Source organism: Mesoplodon mirus, assembly GCF_964341445.2.
Source record: "Mesoplodon mirus genome assembly, chromosome: 7".
NCBI classification, from domain to species: domain Eukaryota; kingdom Metazoa; phylum Chordata; class Mammalia; order Artiodactyla; family Ziphiidae; genus Mesoplodon; species Mesoplodon mirus.
In genome coordinates, this window is record NC_138983.1 from 85,996,592 (window position 1) to 86,018,647 (window position 22,056).

The 22,056-nt window shown below is 47.0% G+C and overlaps 2 protein-coding genes across 2 annotated transcripts in view; both read left to right on the plus strand.

Moving 5' to 3' along the window:
• Nucleotides 1-5,651, plus strand: part of LOC309808030 (forkhead-associated domain-containing protein 1-like) — a gene marked incomplete at its 5' end in the record, with an annotated part of 92,027 nt that extends 86,376 nt beyond the window's left edge. The window contains 3 exons of the mRNA XM_082628042.1: nucleotides 4,202-4,249; nucleotides 4,673-4,893; nucleotides 5,429-5,651. Coding sequence (XP_082484168.1) covers nucleotides 4,202-4,249; nucleotides 4,673-4,893; nucleotides 5,429-5,627 — 468 coding nt within the window. The 3' untranslated portion in view covers nucleotides 5,628-5,651. The remainder of the gene's footprint in view (nucleotides 1-4,201; nucleotides 4,250-4,672; nucleotides 4,894-5,428) is intronic.
• Nucleotides 1-18,597, plus strand: part of LOC309808843 (forkhead-associated domain-containing protein 1-like) — a gene marked incomplete at its 5' end in the record, with an annotated part of 203,913 nt that extends 185,316 nt beyond the window's left edge. Inside the window, 2 exons of the mRNA XM_082629415.1 lie at nucleotides 13,687-13,837; nucleotides 18,472-18,597. Of these exons, the coding sequence (XP_082485541.1) occupies nucleotides 13,687-13,803 (117 nt within the window). The 3' untranslated portion in view covers nucleotides 13,804-13,837; nucleotides 18,472-18,597. The remainder of the gene's footprint in view (nucleotides 1-13,686; nucleotides 13,838-18,471) is intronic.
• Nucleotides 18,598-22,056: the final 3,459 nt, after the last annotated feature.

The following is a 22,056-nucleotide window of genomic DNA, read 5'->3' on the forward strand; positions in this document are numbered from 1 at the left end:
CTCCCCCATCATCTGCTCTAACCCAATTAAGCTCTTCCAGAACATGCACTGCATTTCCCCACCTCTCATCCTACCTCCTGCCTTCACCCCCCATATTAGTTTCCTATGGCTGTTCTAACAAATTACCACAAACTTAGGGGCTTAACACAACTCATATTTATTCTTTTACAGTTCTGGAGGCCAAAGGTCCAAAATCAGTTTCGCTAAGGTAAAGGCAAGGGGCTGGTTCCTTCTGGAGGCTCTAGGAAAGAATCCGTTTCCTTGCCTTTTCTAGTCTCTAGACTGGAAAAGGCGAGGAAATAAAAATTCCCCGCTTTCCTTGGATCACGGCAGAGGAGCACCTTCAACTCTCTGCTTCTGTCACATCACCGTCTCTGTCTGTCTGTAGTCAGACTCCCTGTGTCTGCTTCTTGTAAGAACCCATGCACCTATATTGGGTCCCCCCAGCTAATCCAGGATAAGCCCGCATCTCAAGATCCTTACCTTCATCACATCTGCAAAGGTCCTTCTGCCCTGTCAGGTAATGTTCATAGGCTCTAAGGATTAGGACCCAGACATCTTTGGGGGGGAGGCATCATTCACCCAACCACCTCTTCCATTCTGACACGCCATCCCCTCCAACTCTGCATACCCATGCGTGCCCACGCCCAGTGGGGCCTCAGCCAAGCAGTGATCACACCAGGTGAATGATGGCGCCTCCCCTGGGACTTTTTCATAGACGGATGCTGTGCAAGGACCAACCTTGGGGAACTTCCCAGGATAAATACCCTGTTTAGAGGGAATAGGGATTTCAAGAAGCCAAGCTTGCTGCTGGGTGGAGCCCTGGGCTAGGACACAGAAGCCTGGGTTCAAGTCCATCCTCACACCTGTGGCTGAAGGTTCCCCCTCAGTGCCCCCGCCCTGGGAGGCTGCAGCCTCATATGAGCTGTGTGGCCTTGGACAAGTCATTTCACCTCTCTGGGCCTCGATGTCTCACCTGCCAAGGGAGGATGGTGAGCTCATTAGTACTGGCCTGTGGTAAGTGTCCAGTAAATAGCAGCTGTGACTTTTACATGCAGTAACTTCTTCCTGAGCCTTTCTTTTGAGTGTAAATTATTTCTTTTATAGATCACAAGGACCACATGGATGGATCATTTCTAGACTTAAAGACCCTCGGGATGGAAAGAAATGTTCGGAAAATATTGGATGTAAAACCTGACTTGCCAACTTTTTCAAGAGTAGAGATCGGAACGGTAACCAAAGAAACTTTGTCTCTGCATTGACTGACACGTGGGGAGGGTGGGCATGAGGACAGACACTAGCCGTGTGCCCTGGCACCACTGTATACATCATTGGTTCGAGGCCAGGTCCTCCCTGATGGGCTGGCACCTGTATGGACTGATCGGTGCCTGGCCGTACCAGCAATCCAATGTTTGAATAGAAAGGCGGCTTGCCATCATGTACAGCATGATATAGCATTGCACTGATGCTGGCCAGGTCAATCTCTGGGCCCTCCTTTTCACATCACATGTTATATTCTGCAGAAAATATCCAACAAGCTAATGTACAACAGTATGTCATGAGCTTGCCTAACATTTGCTTTTTGCTATAAACTGAAAAACATGAACACATAAAGGGCAGCCAAAGGGAGCCATGATGATTAAGAAGACACAAGTTCTAGAATCAGAGACCTGTGTCCTAATCCCAGCTCTGCAAGCTCTGTGACCTTGGGCAGCCTCCTAACCTTTCTGGGACTTCAATTTCCCAGCTGTAAAATGATGATGGAAAAATTAAAGGAGATCATTATGTAAAGTGCTTATCCCAGTGCCTAGCTCATAGAGAGCACTTTAATAGATGATAGTTATTATTGTCAAACAGTATTTAAAGAGTATTATCCAAGAAAACCTTCCTTTCTTAGGGAGCATAGTTTGTGTTTTCCAGGATTTTCAGAAGTAATTTGATTGTTAGGTTGAAGGTGCCCTGTATCCTAAATGGATGTTTGATCGGGTGTTTGACTGAAACATGACAATGGACAGCTCAGGTCAGCGTGGCTTGCTGTGGCAGCTGGTCTAAACCAGGTTTGGGAAAACATAATAAAGCCATCCTATCTGTACCAGCATTTTCTCCTACAATTTTTCTAGACATTTGCTCACACGTCTAGAGGTGTGAGTCTTCAGAAACGTGTTGGTCTTCCTGATAAAATCGAACCTTCCTTCTCTGAGGTTGGGAGTAGAGGGACCGTCTCCAGGTGGGGAGCTCAGCTGGATCTCACGTCCTGATGGTCCTGCTTCCAAGATTGACCTTCCCCTTGGCAACAAGCCCTCATCCCACCACTGACACCACAGAGCAGGAAACCTCCCAACTCTCAATCCTCCAAGGTTGGCAGTAATTAAAGGAAAGAGCAGGAGGAAGAATAGCTGACATCTGTGAACTGCTTACTGTGTGCCAGGCGTTGAGCTCAGCCGGCTCCATGCCTTATGTCATTGAACGATCGTAGCAGCCTTGTGTCATAGTTACTATTATTGTCCCCATTTAACAGATAAGAAAAAGTAAGGCTTCAGGAGGTCAAGTACCTCACCCAAGGTCACAGAATAATGATTGAAGACACACCAGGGGTGTGTCCCTGGTGGTGTGTCTGCTAGCCTGCAGAGACCGGGTGGGGACTGTGTGCTTGGATCCTGTAGCCCAGGCTCTTCCTTAGTGACCCTCCCCTCAGGAAAAGAGGGGGCGTCTGGAGAGGTACAGAGGATGCGGCTCAGGGTAGCTGAAGACACTGAGCAGCATCTCAGGTTCTTTTTGCAGCAGATCTGCCCGGTTTATTGTCATCTTCAGATACCCTCTTTTATTCTCATCTCCATAGATACATAGACAAATATGTCCACTCTTATCTATCACAGTCATTTTGGGGGCCATTATAGTTTTTTAGTTGTTTTGTTTTTAATCTCAGAGGTTTTCAGGGTAGTGCCAACAAATGCTAGGGCTAAGAGATGCTCATGGCAAGCATTAAAAGCCAATTTATTTTTTAAGGAGGCTTATTATGGTTATTTGTAGTCGTTCAGATCGGGTAACCTATTCAGACTGGTGGCCATTCCATGCAGTCATTTGGGCTTCCAGCAGCCAGCTGGCTGGTTGGGGTCTTAGGGAGATGCAGCTGCAAACACTATCTGCATTGTCTCTGGAAAGGGTCTGAAGTGATGCTCACCCACCAGGTTCCAGAACTAGGAGAAGGTTGGGCCAAATTTTGTGAGGGTATGGTTTCTGCTGCACAGAAATGAGATTCCTTTAATAAAAAGGAGGGAGGCTATTTTCCACTTAACCTTCATTCGTTCATTCCACAAACATGCCCACTATGCACCACTCGGTGCCAGGTGCCATGCTGGGCACAAGGAGGGAGATAGTGAGCAAAAGCCCCATGGTCCCCATTTTTCTGGAGCTTGTCCTCTCAACATCAGCGGTACTGATTTTTTGAGCCAGGTAACTCTTTGTTTGGGAGACTGCCCTATGCATCGTGGGGTGTTTAGCAGCATCCTTGTCCTCTACCCACTAGACGCCAGCAGCAATTATGACAACCACAAATGTGTCCAGGCATTGCTAAATGCCCTGGAGGGGGTAGGGTGGACAGAGTCACCCCCGGTTGAGAACCACTGGCCTAAAGGGAAGACAGACGAGACGGTGGCCAAAGAATGGCATAAGTGATGCATCATTTCAAAGGCAGTCGTGCTGTGAAGTGGTAGGAACACAGTCATATAGAAAGCAGTTCACAGAGTCAGACTGGATTTAAAACCAACTCTCTTGGCATGGACATATATACACACACACGCTACCAAAGGTAAAATAGATAGCTCGTGGGAAGCAGCTGCATCGCACAGGGAGAGCAGGTCGGTGCTGTGTGTCTACCTAGAGGGTTGGGATAGGGAGGGTGGGAGGGAGACGCAAGAGGCAGGGGATATGGGGATATATGGATACGTATAGCTGATTCACTTTTTGATACAGCAGAAACTAACACACCATTGTAAAGCAATTATACTCCAATAAAGATGTTAAAAAAATTATCTCTCTCAAATTATTCTTTAGTATCTTTCCAGTTCTTCCATTATTCTTTGGGTTATTCTTCTGGATGTAGAAAATCATAATGGAATGCCAAGAGAGTTTTTCTTCTTTTTTTAAATTTCAGCCTCAAAATGGCCTTTCCAGCCCAGGGTCCATCATGGTCTCTGAGAAGTTAAGGAAAATGGATGTGGCTGATGCTTTAGATCTTAGTGAAAAGCTGGTAGGTATACCCAGCATCAGTCCCCTCCTGTCCAAACCTGCGTGCCCTGCAGATAGTTTAAACATCAACTCCACATACATTTTAGTTGTTACAGTAGGTCCACGAGACCCATCTCCTATCCCAGCATGGGCTGGAAATTGCAGAGCCCAATTCCTTGCAAGACTGGGTAGTAAGAATGAATGTTTATGTCTGTTGTCATTCCCCCTCCCCACTTCCCCCCAATTCTCAAAAAGGCATAGTGTAAATGGATGCGGGGGAAAATGAAAGTCGTACTAAAAACCCCAAATGCACTCATTTGCAAAGCATGTGTTTCTTCTCTGCAACTGCAGAAAATGAATGAAACAGAATTAGACGTTTGCCTCCTCAAAGGGGCCACCAGCGGTCTTGGGCCAGGCCTCTTACCTGCGAAATGCTTTCTCGTAGTACATGGACATGAGCAACACCCTCGGGACTTTGATGAACATCAAAGGTATGTCAGGTCACGTGTCCATGAAACACCTCTCCCCAAAAGAGAGGGAGAGAGTCTACCAGCTTCGACAAAGAGACCTGTGCCTGGTGTTTGATAAGATCACCCTACTCAAGAACCAGCTGCAGAGAAAAGAGGAGCTTTTGAGACGATACGAGAAGGACATTGAACAGCTCAAATATGGCCCATGTCTCCGGCAAAAGGCCCAGGCCTCCATTCTCCAGGCTAAACCTCGGTGCAGCTGCAGACCCGTAGGGACCAGGACAAGAGGACAGAGGCCTGGGTGTGGAGGGGGGAGGCGGGATGGTGACTCAGGGCCTGATGGACCCAAGTCTCTGGGCAAGAAAGCAGCAGTTAGAGTACCCTACTGTTAAGGAATAAGGTGGACATTTATAAATGTGTCTGATGTTTCACCATGTGTGTGCTTTTCGTAATTCCATCGTATTTTCAGTGGTATCCGTTCCCCCACCCTCTCTGGAAAATTGGGAGGGGCTGGTAGCATAACCTGTGCCCCCTTCATGCTGCACGTCCACAGCCAATGGGCTATTTATTCTGCCCTCTAGTCCCCACATCTTCAGCCTTCCCCCCACTTGTAAGGAAACCGCGAAGCCAGGCATATATGGAAGTGTTCTGAGGATCTCCCAGGTCAGGAGCATTGGTGGTGAGTGAGAAAGATGAGGAGAAAAGAGACTTTGTCTCTCCTGTGTGCTCAGGCAGAGCAAAGTGTCGGTTCAGATGTACCAGTCACAGGTGGCAAAGCTGAAGGACGACATCTGCAAAGAGGCCAAAGAAAAGGCGCTGCTGAAGGAGGCCCTGGCGCACATGGAAGAGCGGCTGCACCAGGAGAAGAGGGTCACCAGGGCGATCAGGCAGCAGAAGGTGAGAGGTCCCTGCTCGGAGCAGAGCCTCTGAGGCTGCCCCTCAGCTCCCTTTAGAAACAGCCAACTGAGGTCCCAGTGGGATCCAGGCAGCACAGAATGCATTCGCTCATTGCAAAGGAAGGTGGCAGAATAGCTTTAGCGTTAGGCAGACTTAGGTTTAGACTCTTGTTCTGCCATTTACTGTGTGACTTCAGGCAGCTTTTTTTTTTAACATCTTTATTGGAGTATAATTGCTTTACAGTGTGGTGTTCGTTTCTGCTGTATAACAAAGTGAATCAGCTATATGCATACGTATATCCTCACATCCCTCCCTCTTGTGTCTCCCTCCCACCCTCCTTATCCCACCCCTCTAGATGGTCGCAAAGCACTGAGCTGATCTCCCTGTGCCATGCGGCTGCTATCTGTTTTACCTTTGGTAGTGTATATATGTCCATGCCACTCTCTCACTTCGTCCCAGCTTGCCCTTCCCCCTCCCCATGTCCTCAAGTCCATTCTCTACATCTGTGTCTTTATTCCTGGCTGCCCCTAGGTTCATCAGAACATTCTTTTTTTTTTTTTTTTTAGATTCCATATATATGTGTTAGCTTAACCTCTCTGAGACTCATAGTCTAGCTTGCCTCTATTTTTTTTAACTTTCTTTTTTTTAATTTAATTTTTATTTTATATTGGAGTATAGTTGATTTACAGTGTTGTGTTAGTTTCACGTGTACAGCAAAGTGACTCAGTTATACATATACATATATCTATTCTTTTTCAGATTCTTTTCCCATATAAGTTATTACAGAATATTGAGTAGGGTTCCCTGTGCTATACAGTAGGGCCTTGTTGATTACATATTTTATATATAATACTGTGTATATGTTAAACCCAAACTCCTAATTTATCCCTCCCCACCACATTTCCACTTTGGTAATCATAAGTTGGTTTTCAAAGTCTGTGAGTCTCTTTCTGTTTTGTAAATAAGCTCATTTGTATCATTTTTTTTAGATTCCACATATAAGTGATATCATATGATATTTGTCTTTGTCTGACCTACTTCACATAGTATAGTCTTTAGGTCCATCCATGTTGCTGCAAATGGCATTACTTCACTCTTTTTTATGGCTGAGTAGTATTCCACTGTATATTTGTACCACATCTTCTTTATCCACTCCTCCATCGACATTTACGCTGCTTCCATGTCCTGGCTGTTGTGAACAGTGCTTTCTGAGACTCATAGTCTAGCTCATCTGTATTTTTTTAACTTTTGATAATTCGTGTATTTTATCTTGTTTTTTCTATCCAGATAACTATTTTTTCTACCAGTTTTATTGAGACATAAGTGACACACAGCACTGTACTGAGCTTAAGGGTGTCCAGCATCATGATCTGACTTCCCTGCCTCCTGCAATGATGACCACAATCAGTTGAGTGAACAGCCCGAGTGTTTTTAAAGGCGGCGCTTCTGATTTTCATTGTTCTGCCAGGTGCCAGGGATACACCGAGGAATAAGCTCTCTGAGAATAAAGATTTGGGTTTGCTATTCTGAGTAGCCAGAATAGTACTCCAGTCTTTCTGACTTGGGGCTGTGTATTTGTACACGCATGCTTGCGTGTATGTGTGTACATGTGAGTATGTGCTGTGTGTTTGCATGTGTGTGTATTTGCATGTGTGTGTTTGTTGCCTGCATGGGCTCTAAGGAGGCCAAGGTCATAGAAGGGTGCCCTTCTCCTCAACCAGGAGGTGATGGTCAGATAGTTCCTTGCAGAAGCCTGCCCTCCATCCTGCGAACCTTCCAGGCAACAGGTTTCCAGACAGCAGGCTCTCTGACTTAGAGCCCTAGAAATGAAAAGTGGCTGTCCTGCTCTGAGGGAGCCTGGATGCGGTGTTTCCAGTGCTCACCACTGTGAATTAAACATCACAGGCCTTAGTCTGCATGTGTCATGGGGCTGCCTCAGGCAGAGGACAGTTTCCTTTCACACCAAGCAATGCCAGGGAGAGCTGGGCCAGTGACAGAGTTGTGACTTTCCCTTTGATGTGCCCTCTGGAGAGCTCACCCCTCCCCGAAATGCCCCCCCCCCGCCCACAGAGCTTGGCAGACTAGGCCCCAAAGCAGAGACACCAGACCACAGAATGGGACAGAGAAGGGCCCAAAAAAAGCCATTGTCATGTACTGAAAACCTGAGGATTTACATAATCAGGCTTCACATGCATTATTCATGGGCTGCCTCATTCATACACAATGCAAGGGACATGCCAGCCTGTTTGTCAGGAAGAAAACAATAATACATTTTAAAGTTTTGCTGGATCCTAAAGGGCACTTGTATACATCTGTCTTGGCATCCATTCCTTCCAGGGAGTAGATCTTCGTTGTCTTTAAGCAGAAATGAACAGAAAGTAGAATTCCTCTTTCTAAGTTTTACACTTAGTATTTTCACAAGGAGCCTTAGTTTTTTAGCCTCCTGTATAAAACTTTGAAACTCTTCACCCGTTCACAGAGGTGGCAGGGTTGAAGCACTGAGATGAAATTACACATCTTAAGCTTCAGAATTGCCCCCCCCCCAAAAAAATGGAGTTTGTAGTTTTAATGTTTGATCATCTCTTCACCAAGCAGACCTTTCAAGAATCAAAAGTCCTATATCCACACTAATATCTTTGGCTGTGAAAATGAGACTTGGTATAAGATGCTGGGCCTTCACAGCGAACTGGGCCTGTGGCTCTGTCCATGTGGCAGAGGAACGGGAAACGCGGCCCAGGCCGTGCTCACTCGAATCCACATCCCACATCCCTCGAGAAGCCGGCAGTGTCTCTCAGAGTTCAGAGGCCAGATTTGGAGTCAAACAAATAGGGGTCAAGCCCCACCACTGCCCCGAATGACCCTGAGTAAGTGGCTTGACCTCTGTATCGCAGGTTCCTCAACAAAAGCAACCAAAACTGTTAGCAAGGGGCCTACTCCGTGGGGCAGTGGGAGGGTTAAATGGCAAAATGCCTTCAGTGCCTGGCACATCACAAGCCCCGTTTCTAAGGGTGAAGAATAGGCAGCTCATGGATGGGTGGGGATTCCTCTATTTCTTTCAGGGAGCTTCCTGCCAGCTGACGCCTTCCCCGGTCCTCCCAAAGCCGCCAGCTCTTATGGGACGCGCTCTTCTCTTTGGTGAATACGACTAGGCCACGGCCAAGAAAGGACCCAGATACCTTTTGTGAATGGGCTAAGGCTGGGATTTTCAAGAGGAAATTTTTAAATGCACAGAAGTTGCCACTTGGGAAACACGCAAGCCCTTTCTTAGGGCTTGAAGTGGAAGAAAGGCTGAAGGGCAGCGGCTGCTTCTGGCAGGAGAAGCCGCTCAGCTCTCCTGCCAATCAAATCTCCAGCCAATCAAGTCCTGGCTAGGGGGCGTGACCACCGCTTTGTCTTGTGGTCTCAGCCAGGAAAAGCCCCTAACCTTCCCTCTGCTTAATTAGCTCAGATCCCTCTTCTTTAAGATGAGAATAAAAATGGCACCTAGCTCGTAGCCTTCCCAATGGGAGCTTGTATACAAAAGCCTTAGCACATAGGACCACAAAGCATTCACCCTCTCCTACCATCGTCATTATCCTCACTATTCTCTTTAACTCACTATCTTCCAAGATTTCCTTGGGCCCAGGTATTCTCAAGATTCTGGCTTCCTCCGTGCCACTTCTGTGTTTTGTTTGTTTGTTTGTTTGTTTTTGCGGTACGCAGGCCTCTCACTGTTGTGGCCTCTCCCGTTGCGGAGCACAGGCTCCGGACGCGCAGGCTCAGCGGCCATGGCTCACGGGCCCAGCCGCTCTGCGGCATGTGGCATCCTCCTGGACCGGGACACGAACCCTGCGTCGGCAGGCGGACTCTCAACCTCTGCTCCACCAGGTAAGCCCCACAATTGGTAGATGTTGTGTAGGAGGAGCGTGGGATGGGAGGGGCTTGGGGTGGTACTCTTCCGCCCACAATGATGAAGTAGAACCATGTGGCCAGGCCTATGCAGCATACGGATAGAAGAAGGCTAAAGAAAAAGACCCTCCCGCACCCCCTTCATCACATCCCAGTGTGTTCAGTAAAGTTCAGGAAAAGCAGGTGCACAGGGGCCAGGCTCTGCCCTTCAGTGCCCAGTTGCCCACTGACGGAACTTAATCCAGGAAGGAATTTTGCAGCAATGTTCAAACTGGGGTTCCCTGGAGCCTTTGGGTGCCATGGAAAGGTGTGACTCTCAAAGCACACACACCTTTCTCCCGCCAGAGAAGCTCTCCATTATCTTATACCCCAAGTTCCTCATGGGATTTTGCTTGGATAAACGGTTCTGCAAAAAAAAAGGCGGGGGATGGGGTGGGAGAGAAGAAGGCTGTTGGTTTAAAACTAACCCCTGCTTTATAATATCTGGGAATTTGGATAGTGATTGTCTCAACTGAGTTTGTGATAAATACTGAGTGGCTGCAGGCTCGAGGCCTTCTCCACGGAAAATGCCTGGAGGGCAACTGTCAGTTCAATACGGGCCCATCAGCCTTCACAGACAGTCCTCTGAGGGTAGAGTTAGCATCCTTCTGGGAGAATGGAAGAGTCTTGTAAGCACCTATGCCCTGTCCCAAAAGACAGCCTTATTTCCTCCCTGAGTTTTGTGACTACCCGGTAGGGTTGCCAGATTTAGGGGAAAACAAACAAACCAAAAACACGATGCCCAGTTAAATTTTAATTTCAGATAAACAACAAAAGCTATTCAGTATAAATGTCCTAACTATTACACGGGGCATATTCACACTCACAAATTTGTTGGCTTCATTCTGAAATTCAGATTTAACTGGGCATCCTGTATTTTATCTGGCAACCCCTCCAACATTTACTGAGCACCAACTAGACACCAAGCAGGGAGGTTCTGAAGCAGGTGTCGCAAGATGGCAGCCCACAGATATATTCCATTTGGCTCATGGGATTTTTTTTTAAGTTACATTTCAAAATAGGGCAGTTTCCTGGAATACTCTGGATTTCCAGCTTCTCTGGGAAACTTGGAAGATCTGGCGACCCTAGGCCCACAGACCCACAAGCCACCATCACAAGCCTCCATCTTCCAGGCCCCTTAGAAAGGCCCTGGGCTCGTGTGTTTGCTGCTGTCCACCACCACCCCAGCTCACTTCACCCACTTCTTTTCCTTTCCTGGCCGCTGTAGGAATCAGGTTGGCGACCCCAGTGGATGCTCAGGGCTCTAGGAGAACGTCTCCTTCCTGACACCACTGCACATTCACCTGCGGAGTGTCAGTCTGCAAGGGAGACCCCAGTTCCCTCTCACTTTTGTGTCTCCAGTGCCTAGGGGATGCTCTTTCTTTGATGAGCTGCCCCTGAGGTGCAGGGTCTTGAGCAGATCAGGGTCAGCAATAGTAATCAAACCCCAGGGGAGCGGCAAGCTCCAGGTTTTCAGTGATGCTGGCTTCCCAACAGGCCCCTGTAGTCCCTGCCAGGGAGGTTAGCCACTGGGGCTTTCAACATTTCCACTGGGTGGAAAGCCACTGGACATCTACAGCCTCTTCCACTGATCTAGGAGGCTCTGCTTCCAGCTAAAGCAGATCTGTCCTCCAAGAAGAATACAGTATCCTTCATAGCCTTCTTGGTTGACCACCTCCTTCTCTGCTGGAATCTGGAACAGAGATTCCCTAAAAGGTGCAGCAGGACAGTGTAGCGTTGCCCCAAAGCCACACCCCCTTCTGCAGACCTCTATCCTCACCTCCTCACCTAGGAAGGCTCAACATTCCATCCAAATGGGTAGCATCTGAAAGTTGAGAAAAATCCATTTTTCTCTGATGCAAAAGGCAAAGAAGAACATACGCTAAATTTTGTCAATATTCTTTCTGTGTTAAAGAGACGAATGTTTGGAGAGCTGATGAAGAACTCAAAGATGCAGAACTCACATTTCCAGGTGAGCCAGAAGAGAGAAGAGAGAAAACCCTAGAACGTCAGCAGGAAGCCCAGTGGACAGTTATCCCACATCTATTATGTATTGAGCATTTGACATGTGCCGGGCACAGAGCCAAACACTCGACGTGCAGTATCTCTTTTAAGCTTCACAACAACCCTATGGGGTGGGTGTTGTTATTATACCCAATTTACAGATGAGGTGTCTGAGGCTCAGAGACTTTCTTTGTCCAGAGCCACACAGCTCAGTAGGAGAGCTGGGAATCAGTGCAGATCTGACACCCAGGTGAGTGCTAGCTTTTCCTCCTTTAGGTTAGAAACCTCCAGGTAATAAACCTGATACATTTCCAGTGGTATTTCTCTTAAATTTCAAGGAAGCATCCTCTAGAATTCTCTTCAAAGTTGAGAATTAAGACTATGAAATCTTGAACATGTTGAAACATTGCCATTGACAAATCAGCCCTGGAACTGGAATTAAGCCAGTCCACGTTCCCACTTTGCAGACAGTAGAGGCGAGCTCTCAGGAAGCTAGAAAGCCAAACACATTTTGGTTGAATATGAGATAGGAGACATTCAAGTTTGATAAAAGGCCACAGTCATGCTGAGGCAACCAAATTATCATGGGAAGAAACGAAGATATTCTAGGTGAGGGATATATTTGAAAAATAGAAGCTTCTCAACCAGCATCCTTGTGCTAAGACCAGAAGGTGGTTACTCCCCAGAGCAGGATGTTAAGAGGATAGAGAGCATCCTGAGGGCCCCACTTGATCTGAGACGTTTGCCACCCTGCAAAGTAGAAACGACTGGAAGTTTGTTACTTATTCACTCACATATATGACTGAGCTGGGAGGAGGCAGAAACTGCCCTACATCTAGGTGTTGTCTGAGGACCACCTGCGGATGTGAAATGGCAGAGGAGATATTGGGATGGGCCCCGGATGTTGTGGGAACATTGTGCTTCTCTGAGATGTGAGACCCCCTGGAACTTCACGCTGCCTCTGGCTTTAACAGAAGCGGGGCAGATGGTGCTTCGGCTAAGAGCAAAGAGCCAACTTCCCATTCTCCCTGCCCTCCAGCCTGAGCTTAGAAGTTTGGTGTTTAAGATCTCCTCAGTACAGAAAGGTTTCCTCCAGGTTCCTTGCCAAGTGTAACTTGGGCGACTCCTTCCCCAAGAGTGGGCCTTGGGCTTCCCTGGTGGCGCAGTGTTTGAGAGTCCGCCTGCCGATGCAGGGGACACGGGTTCATGCCCCGGTCTGGGAAGATCCCACATGCCGCGGAGCGGCTGGGCCGGTGAGCCATGGCCGCTGAGCCTGCACGTCCGGAGCCTGTGCTCCGCAACGGGAGTGGCCACAACACTGAGAGGCCTGCGTACCGAAAAAAATTAAAAAGTGGGGGAGGGGGCTTTTTTAAGGATATAGGGGTGAGTGCCTCATAAAAACTGGGAGCTGAAAGAGAGCCTGGCCTCGAAATAGAACTGGTAAGCCATCAGATCTCAGGCATCATCTCTTTTACACACACACAAGCATGCGCACACGCACACATAGGCCGTATCTCCTCTCTGTGTCTCTGTGTGGCTCCCCTGATCTCTGCTCTCTCCAGTCATGTGACAGGAAGGAATGACCTCATGGTCCCCCAGTTCAAAGGACCAGCCCAGGAAGCAAGTAGCATCTTAGAACCCATAACCCAAATCCTGGGAGTGACCATCTTAAAAGCCCAGCCCGTGCCAAGTGCCCGATCAGCTATGACCAGGGACAGAGTCACACACATGGCTGCCTGGATCCAGGAGTAGTGCTCAGAAAAGGGTTAGACAGACCCCCTAGAGTATGCTGCATTTTACCCTCCTAAGACATCAGAGACATAAGGCATTCAGTTCAGTAACAGCTTTTCGAGAGAAAGTCCATCCCAATGAAATTGCCTATCATCAGAAACTCCTGGTTCAAAAAAAGATGCAAATGTCAGAAGAAAACGTTATCTGTGTATCTGGAAGAGTGTACACCAAAATGTGAATAAGGTTACCTGTGGGTAGTGTGATAATGGTGGATCATTTTACCTTCGTTTTGCTCACGTCTATGTGTATATATAAATATTTTTTACAACAAAGATTTTATTTTGAGTAAAAAAAAATGCCATTTCAGAAATATTTGGGGATCTCCCTACAATTATAGAGTTTGGGCATTTGTTGCTCTTGCTTGTTGTAGGTTGGAGCCAGAAAAGGCACCCCAAAGATGGACCAAGGAAGGGAGATGCTGAAGAGAGAAATGTCCAGCAAATCCAGCCAGAGCCTTCTGTTTTCTAAACCTGGTGGAAGGAACTAGAAACGTCGTCCCGCTGGGCCTCGCGTGATCCTCCGTGAGTCAGTGTAACTCTTCTGCGTCCAACTACTAAGATGCTTTTTTAGGACATTAAAGGTTGCTACCCTAGTGTGTTGCTTCCTAGACTGGTATTTTGCACAATACTGTATTTTGGAGTGTGTGAGGAGAGGGGTTCTTTTCACAGATATTATGAATGTAAACATACACAGGCATATGAAGACTAAGTTTGAAATTCAGACTCCTAGGCCTGGTAGATGCAATTATGTGTTTGGGTAGTGACAAACCCAAATGTCACACCTCCAAGGAGCTCTGAGAAGCCCGCAGTGGAGAAAACCCAGGGCGTGTACTGGGGCCACAGGACAGAATGGTAACCTCAGGGCTGTTGGGGCCATGGTATAGTGCATTTATATCTGAATTGATTATAATAAATGTGAACAGCAGCCAGTTTTATCGCTTCCATAACAGTGAGTCATGTTTATATGGCGCTCTGCGGTGTTCAAAACACTTCTCGTCTAATCCTCTCTCAAGCCCTGGGAGGTAAATAGCATTATGTTCCCCATTTTACAAATGAGGAAGCTGAGGCCCAGAGAGGTTAAATGGCCCGTCTAAAGTCACACAGCTAGTAAATTGAAGAATTGGGGCTGGAACCCAGGTTTCTAACTCCATCTCACGCTGCCCATTCTGCCGCACCAAGACAGCCCAGTAGGTCAAGTCCCAGGCCATCAGGACAGACCAAGTACCCAGTCATCAAAGAACACACACTGCCCAGGTGGACACACCCCTTTCCTGTGGTGTTTGAAGAGACCCTCATTTTTGCCTTCTCTCCAGCCATCTGTTCTCTCCCTGCCTTTCTTGTACGGCCAGAGACCACCAAACAAAACAGGAGGAAGAGCCAGAAGCCATGAATATCATTTATTTTTTATTTTTAAAAAGCCACAATAAAAGTATTTTGATATTTTAAAACCAAATGCATTCTTTATACTGATTAAAACTAGAAGGAAATGGGAAAAATGATTGGCATGATCTTCCACTAAAGGTACTTCTTACACAGTGAGAAGGGTGAGCATCACCTGACCTTAAAAATAATCTTGAAAATCCCAGCAGTTTTCCATAAAGAACATATTACTTATACTGTACCATATCCCCAAAATCCAAAACAGCAATCTCCAGCACCAGAAAAGATCACTTGGTCAGGCAGTAGTTAAGTAGCTGGCTCATGTTTGGAAGCCAAATTGTGTGGGAAAAAAATACTTTGGTTGAATACAAATATTTGAATTTGCATAAGTTAAATGTAATGCCTATGTGGCTCCACTGTATTTGAGGTCTTTCAAAGGACGTGTTAATCTTTATCATATCAACATTGCAACCCACAATGGCAATGTCCTTTCTTCACTCCTTGAACTAGATGGTTCTTTAGGTGTCTCCTCAGCCACACACCCCTTTCTCTGAGAATGCACATTCCCCAACCAGGTTTACCCTACCTACTGCTGCTCTCTTGGCCACACCTGACTGGCTGATCAGTAGATAGTCTACCCAAGCCAGACCAATCAGGTTTCTCTTCTAACCCAAGCTGGGCCAATCAGCACCTGTGCCCTTGATATTTGGAAGTGGGACATGGAGTTACCACACAGGTCATTAATGGCCCGGAGCTGAAAGTCTTGATGCAGTTCCCAGCTGGGGTGGCCATTTCTCCCACTGTGTTTGGAGAAACAAAGCCAGTCTTAGAAAGAGATGGCCAGGATAGATAAGCAACAGGTAGAGACAAGAAACCAAGCCCCAGGGAATTCCCTGGCAGTCCACCCTGCGCTTTCACTGCCAAGAGCCCGGACTCAATCCCTGGTCAGGGAGCTAGGATCCCATAAGCCACACCGTGTGGCAAAAAAAAAAAAAAAAAGAAGAAGAAACCAAGACGACCCCCAGTGAGACAGTGCAGCAGACACTACAAGCCCCTTAGTCATTGCCTCCCTCTACTGTATAAGCAGCACGCGAAATGCCCTCATTTCCCAGCCTCCCTTGCAGCTAGACCTGGCTGTGTTGTTCAGTTCTGGCCAGTGACATGCAGGTGAAGGCCCTGGGCAGGGCTTCCCTTCTGGAATTAAAGGCAAGGCTTTGCTAGGAGAAAGTTTTTCTCTTTGTCCCTTTGCCTTGTCTCCTTTTCCTCTCCTGGAGCTCGGACTTGGAGCTGGAGCAGCCATGTTGGGGATCACCAGGTAACAAGCAAGAGACCAAAGCCCACCTCAAAGGACAGTGGAGTGGAAAGACATGAAAAGCCTGGGTGGGAGCCTAGTGGCATCACTGTGCTCTGCAGTGTACCTGAACTGCCTACCTCTGTACATCCTGTTGTAGAAATAAATCAATCCTATCAGTTTCAGCCACTGTAGTCAGATGTACCTGTTTGTGCTGTGGAGCCAAGCACTCAAAAGTTAGTGACTTAAAATGGCGACTATTAGTTCTCATGATTCCAGGCGTCAAGCTGGCCACTTGTACTGGTCTGGTTGGTTTGGCTGGGGCTGGTTTAGGGTGGCTTCGTACATGCCTGCCTGGTCATTGCCAGGCAAGCTGGGTTAGGACAGTGGTTCTCAACTGGGGGCATTTTGCCTCCCAGGGGGCATTTGGCAATGTCTGGACACACTTTGGTTGTTAAACTGGGGTGGGGGTGATACTATCATCTCGGGGTAGAGGCCAGGGATGCTGCTAAACATCCTGCAGTGCACAGAACAGCTGCCCACAACCAAGACTTATTTGATCCAATATGTCAATAGTACCGAGAATGAGAAACCCTGGTCTAGAAAGGCCTCATCTGGGACGTCGGATTCTGCCTGGTGTGGTCCCTCATCACCCAGCAGGCCAGACCAGGCCACGTGTGGTGGGTACAGGTTTCCAAGAGCAACAGGAGAGAGAAAGCCCCAAAGCACACTTTTCAAGTCTCCACCTGCCATGTGTTTGCCAACATCTCATCAGACAAAGCAAGCCACATGGCTAGAGTTCATTTGGGAGGGGCTCCAAATTTTTACCATCTACCCACATCCAGGTTTCTGTTATTTAAAGCTGAAGGCAGCGCGCGCCCAGAGCGTTAACGGGCGGGGGCGGGGGTGTGGAGTTGGGAGGTCAACTGGGCCTCCTGGTAGCCTCCCTGAGTTCAACCAATCCAGTGAGGAGAAGCCGTGGGCGGGGCGAGCTCCGCTGCCAGAGCGGCGTGAAAAATTTCCCAAGGCAGAGCAAAAACCTTTCCTGAGCGACTGAGCATACCCGCTGGTGAAAGGTCCAGCCCAGCTTTCACCACATTCCAGACTCCAGAGGGACTTTTCTGAAACCCAGAGAATTGACCATGTCCTCAAACAGCTTAAAAGTCTTCCATGGCTCCCCCATGCCTCCTCAGGAAAAAAAGATCACACTTCAGTGGGTTTTTTATGCTTCATCCTCAACCAATTTCTTCAGCCATGTCTCCCACTACTTTTGCAAGAACTCTTTTGCTCCACGGATGTTGCAAACTTGCAGCTTCTCATACACACCATGTTCTCTGTGCACACAGGTTCACCTACCTGCGATTCTCTGCCCAGGCCCTCTCTACCAGGATAATTGCATCTGTGCTTTCTAGGTCTATGAAGACAGTCATGCTTCATCCCTCTGGCATAGCTCTTGTTTTTTTTTTTTTTTTGCATCTTTGTTGGAGTGTAGTTGCTTTACAATGGTGTGTCGGTTTCTGCTTTGTGGCAGGGTGAATCAGTTATGCATGTGCATGTGTTCCCATGTCTCTTCCCTCTTGCGTCTCCCTCCCTCCCGCCGTCCCTGTCCCACCCCTCTAGGTGGTCGCGGGGCGCCGAGCTGATCTCCCTGTGCTGTGCGGCTGCTTCCCACTAGCTATCTATTTTATGTTTGCTGGTGTATATGTGTCCATGGCATAGCTCTTCTTATTCTGTGTTGTGAATATACTCTATGTGCTCACATGTCTTATCTTCACTAGAATGTGAGCTACTTGAGGGCAGGGGTCTTGGCATATTTTACACCTGTATGGAACTCTAAGACCTAGCAGGGTGCCTGGCACAGGGTAGACACTCAATAATTGCTTATTGAATAAATGAATGGATTATGAGCTCCATGAAGGAAAAAAAAAAAAAAAAAGCTGAAGGCTTTCCAACTGATGCAGAAAGTTGCCCTGATTCCTGATGACTTTCTGGTTCTTGGTTTCTTTCCTTGGAAAGGCCCATTCTAATGCCTGCCCTTGGGTTCCACTAGGACTTTTTGTATCACTCAAGATTCTCTGGTTGCAACCAACAGAAATCTCCTGTGGCTAACTTAAACAGAAAAGGAGTTTACTGAAAGGAAATGCGGAAGGTTAGAGAATCAACGGGCAAGCAAAGCTGAGGAGTCTGGACAGGCAGGAGCCATCTTTTCTTCCCCGTAGATGTCCCCTTTTTTGCTTCAGCCGGTTTGAGTTTCTGTTATTTGCAACCAAAATGGCATTTACTAAGACGCTCTGCACAGCCCCAACTGGTAGCTCTGAGAAGCTACCAGCGACCTTTCTTTCCCCTGACGTTGTACCAAGGGACAGCAAGGTACCTGCAGTCCCCCCACCAGAACTCCCAATCTTCTGATCCCCCAAGAAGCTAAGCCAAACAACTTCCTTCCACCCTTGCCAATGGGGGCCCATTTGGATTCGTGACTTTGCAGATAAGGTGCCCTTCTCCAGCAACTTGGCAGAGCCAGCAGTGCCTGCTGTTGTGGAAACTGGGGTCATGAAGTGTCTACGGAAGAAAACAGCTTCCCCTGGATCCGTGTTGCAAAGTGTGTTCCTGGTAAGTGGAGTGGTTTCCAATTTTTTAGCGTCTTAGGAATGAAAGCAATACACTAACGATGAGAGGAAACCCAAAATCTGCTAATGCATTTATTTTATTATTATTATTATTTTTTTTTAAATTTATGGCTGCATTGGGTCTTCGTTGCTGCGCCCGGGCTTTCTCTAGTTGTGTCGAGCAGGGGCTACTGTTTGTTGCATTGCGCGGGCTTCTCATTCCATGGCCTTCTCTTGTTGCGGAGCACAGGCTCTAGGCATGGAGGCTTCAGTAGTTGTGGCTCGCAGGCTCAAGAACGCAGGCTCAGTAGTTGTGGCGCACGGGCTTAGTTGCTCCGCGGCATGTGGGATCTTCCTGGACCAGGGCTCGAGCCTGTGTCCCCTGCATTGGCAGGCGGATTCTTAACCACTGCACCACCAGGGAAGCCCCTCATTTACTCTTAATGCTTCCCCCTGTTGAGGACAAACAGGAGGAAAAAAGAAAGGGCAGGGCTTCCTTGGTGGCGCAGTGGTTGAGAGTCCGCCTGCCAGTGCAGGGGACACGGGTTCGTGCTCCAGTCCAGGAGGATCTCACATGCCACCGAGCGGCTGGGCCCGTGAGCCATGGCTGCTGAGCCTGTGCGTCCAGAGCCTGTGCTCCGCAGCGGTAGAGGCCGCAACAGTGAGAGACCCACGTACCGAAAAGAAAAGAAAAAAAAAAAAGGGCAATAGCAAGGTTCCAAATGAGCTGAGAAATGACCTTCTAAAAGGGCTCTCAATCTGGCCTCTGGTAGATGTCTGTCGGGGTTTCTGCCCAGCCTAGACCTTCCTCAGGAGAGAAGACGTTTAGGGCTTACAGTGGGCTGACTGGTGGCCCCAAAGATCTCAGGCTCTAATCCCTGGGACCTGAGAATGTTACCTTACAAGGTAAAGTTTTGCAGATATAAGGATTTTGAGTTGAGACTATCCTCGCCCTAAGTGCCATCTGTAAGTGTACTTATAAGTGAGAGACAGGAGGAGATTATATACAAAGAAGAGGCGGAGGCAGTGACCACAGAGGCAGGACTAGAGTGCTGCACCTACAAGTCAAGGGATGCCAGCAGCTTCTGTGGTTAGAGTCTTTTGAACTCCTTGACTTTTCAGCTCCTAGGCTGTAAGATTTGAATCCGCAAATGCCCCAAGGAGAAAAGCTGCACCAAATGTCAAGCTTGCGTCTGTGTTTCCCTTCTCTCCAGAACTTGGCCCACATGTCTTGGTGTCTCTCTAACATTCAGATGCCAGCGAACAGATGTTTTCTTACTTTATCCAGGTTTTCTAAAATTTCTTTAGACATCACCTGATCTTATGTTATTATTGAACTACCATCTCAATTACACCTAGGAAGAAAATTTACAATTTTTAGAGAAAATGGAACCCTGGTACAGTGTTGGTAGGAATGTAAACTGGCACAGCCACTGTGGAAAACAGTATGGAGGGTTCTCAGAAAACTAAAAATAGAACTACCATATGACCTCGAAACTCAACTCCTGGGTATAAATCCGAAAAAAACAAAAACACGTGTTTTCAAAAACATGTATTTGAAAAGATACATGCACCCCAATGTTCAGAGCGTCATTATTTACAATTACCCAGATATGGAAGCAACCTAAGTGTCATCAAGAGATGAATGGATAGGGGCTTCCCTGGTGGCGCAGTGGTTGACAGTCCGCCTGCCGATGCAGGGGACACGGGTTCGTGCCCCGGTCCGGGAAGATCCCACATGCCACGGAGCGGCTAGGCCCGTGAGCCATGGCCGCTAAGCCTGCACGTCCGGAGCCTGTGCTCCACAGCGGGAGAGGCCACAACACTGAGAGGCCCACGTACCACAAAAAAAAAAACTGAGTGACAACTTAAATGATATATGAAATATTTTGCTGACTTACAAGAACATGCAGAATTAAATACGACCCAGGTGAAATGTTAATTTTATTTTAATGTGTATGTTGCTGTGGAGTCTTCAAGGTGCCAGAAAACAAGCATTCACCCATCCTGTTTGGAACTGCAGCACACAGACACCTTCAGTTACCAGTTCTGTTCATTCTACAGAATCATCTTGAGAAAACATACTGTTTTTTATGGACCTGGTATATATCTTAATTAGTTTGAAGAATTTCCCAAATACCTGTTAATATGTAGTTCTCCAATTCCAATCTTGTCACGTCCTGTACCAGTGACACAGCACATAGGAGTTTTATTTCTCTTTCTTTCTCTGGGTTGTTCACAACCTAATGAAAGAACAATGGAATGGCATCAAAGAGATCAGGGTTCTTGACTCAGATTTACCATAAAATAATAGTGTCCTCTTGGGAAAATTATAGTTATTCTAGGCCCCTTTCCTTTTCTTTCCTTTGACAGAGCTGCACTAGATGACCCCAAGGAACACTGCACTCTTTGCAGTCGTAGCTTCGATGTTACTGGTTTTTCTGAAACAAATGAGGACAATGACACGTGAAACTGTGCAACATCTGTGTAACTATGTGTTCTTAGAGTTGCCTCCATTTTACAGGTGATAAGATGGCTGAGCACAGAAGTAGATGTCTTGACCAGAGTTTCCAGAGTAGACGGAACTGAACCTCAAGTTTCCTTCTTTCCTGAAGCTCACTTAGCCAAAACATAGGCTTCTGAATATTAAGCTGTAAAGCATATTATCAGTGTGCTTTAAAAGAAGCGGTTCTTCTAGGATTTCCAATTAATAGCAGGAGGTTTTGAAATTCTTCAAAGATGATCTAATTTTGTGAGATTTACAGCTCTATTTTCCTGTCAAGCAAGTTGTATTAGTGCCAGATAATCACGTGAGCTTCCGGATGCTTCTCTGAACCTCTTGAAGTTTTCTTCTTGCTATCTGAAATTCATGCCAGATAAGCCTTTTTCTAGAGCGTATGTACAGACTTGTGTGTTTTTATACAGAAAAGCGATGCAGTGAGTGAGGACGGGGGTTAAGCCCTCATTCTCAGAGTGGTGTTGAGCTCCTGGTGAAATATAATCATCATTTCCTCAGAATCGAAAAGCAGTTATCTCTAGTTTTTAATCCCATTAACTATTTATACATTTATGTATGATACATGTATTTATTGTACCTACTAGGTGTGTTCTCTTTGGGAAGTACAAAGCTCTTTGAGACATAGGTTGTTCATTTTTTTGTTTTCCCACAAATACTGTGACCTTTTGAGCAGGAAGGTCTATATTTTACTAACATCTAGAACCAGCAGTTAACACGGTGTCTAAGATGTAGTCAATAAATATGAAATACATAAATGAACAGATTTTTAAGGAAGGGCCAGGACATGAACAAATAGAACTTTTTCATTTTCAGTCACAAAGCAACCAGAGACATAAAACTGATACAGACAACAAGTGCTGTGGTCATTCAAAGAAGGCGTAGAATAGATACAACAAGGATCTCCTCTATGGCACAGGGAACTCTACTCAATATTTTGTAATAACTT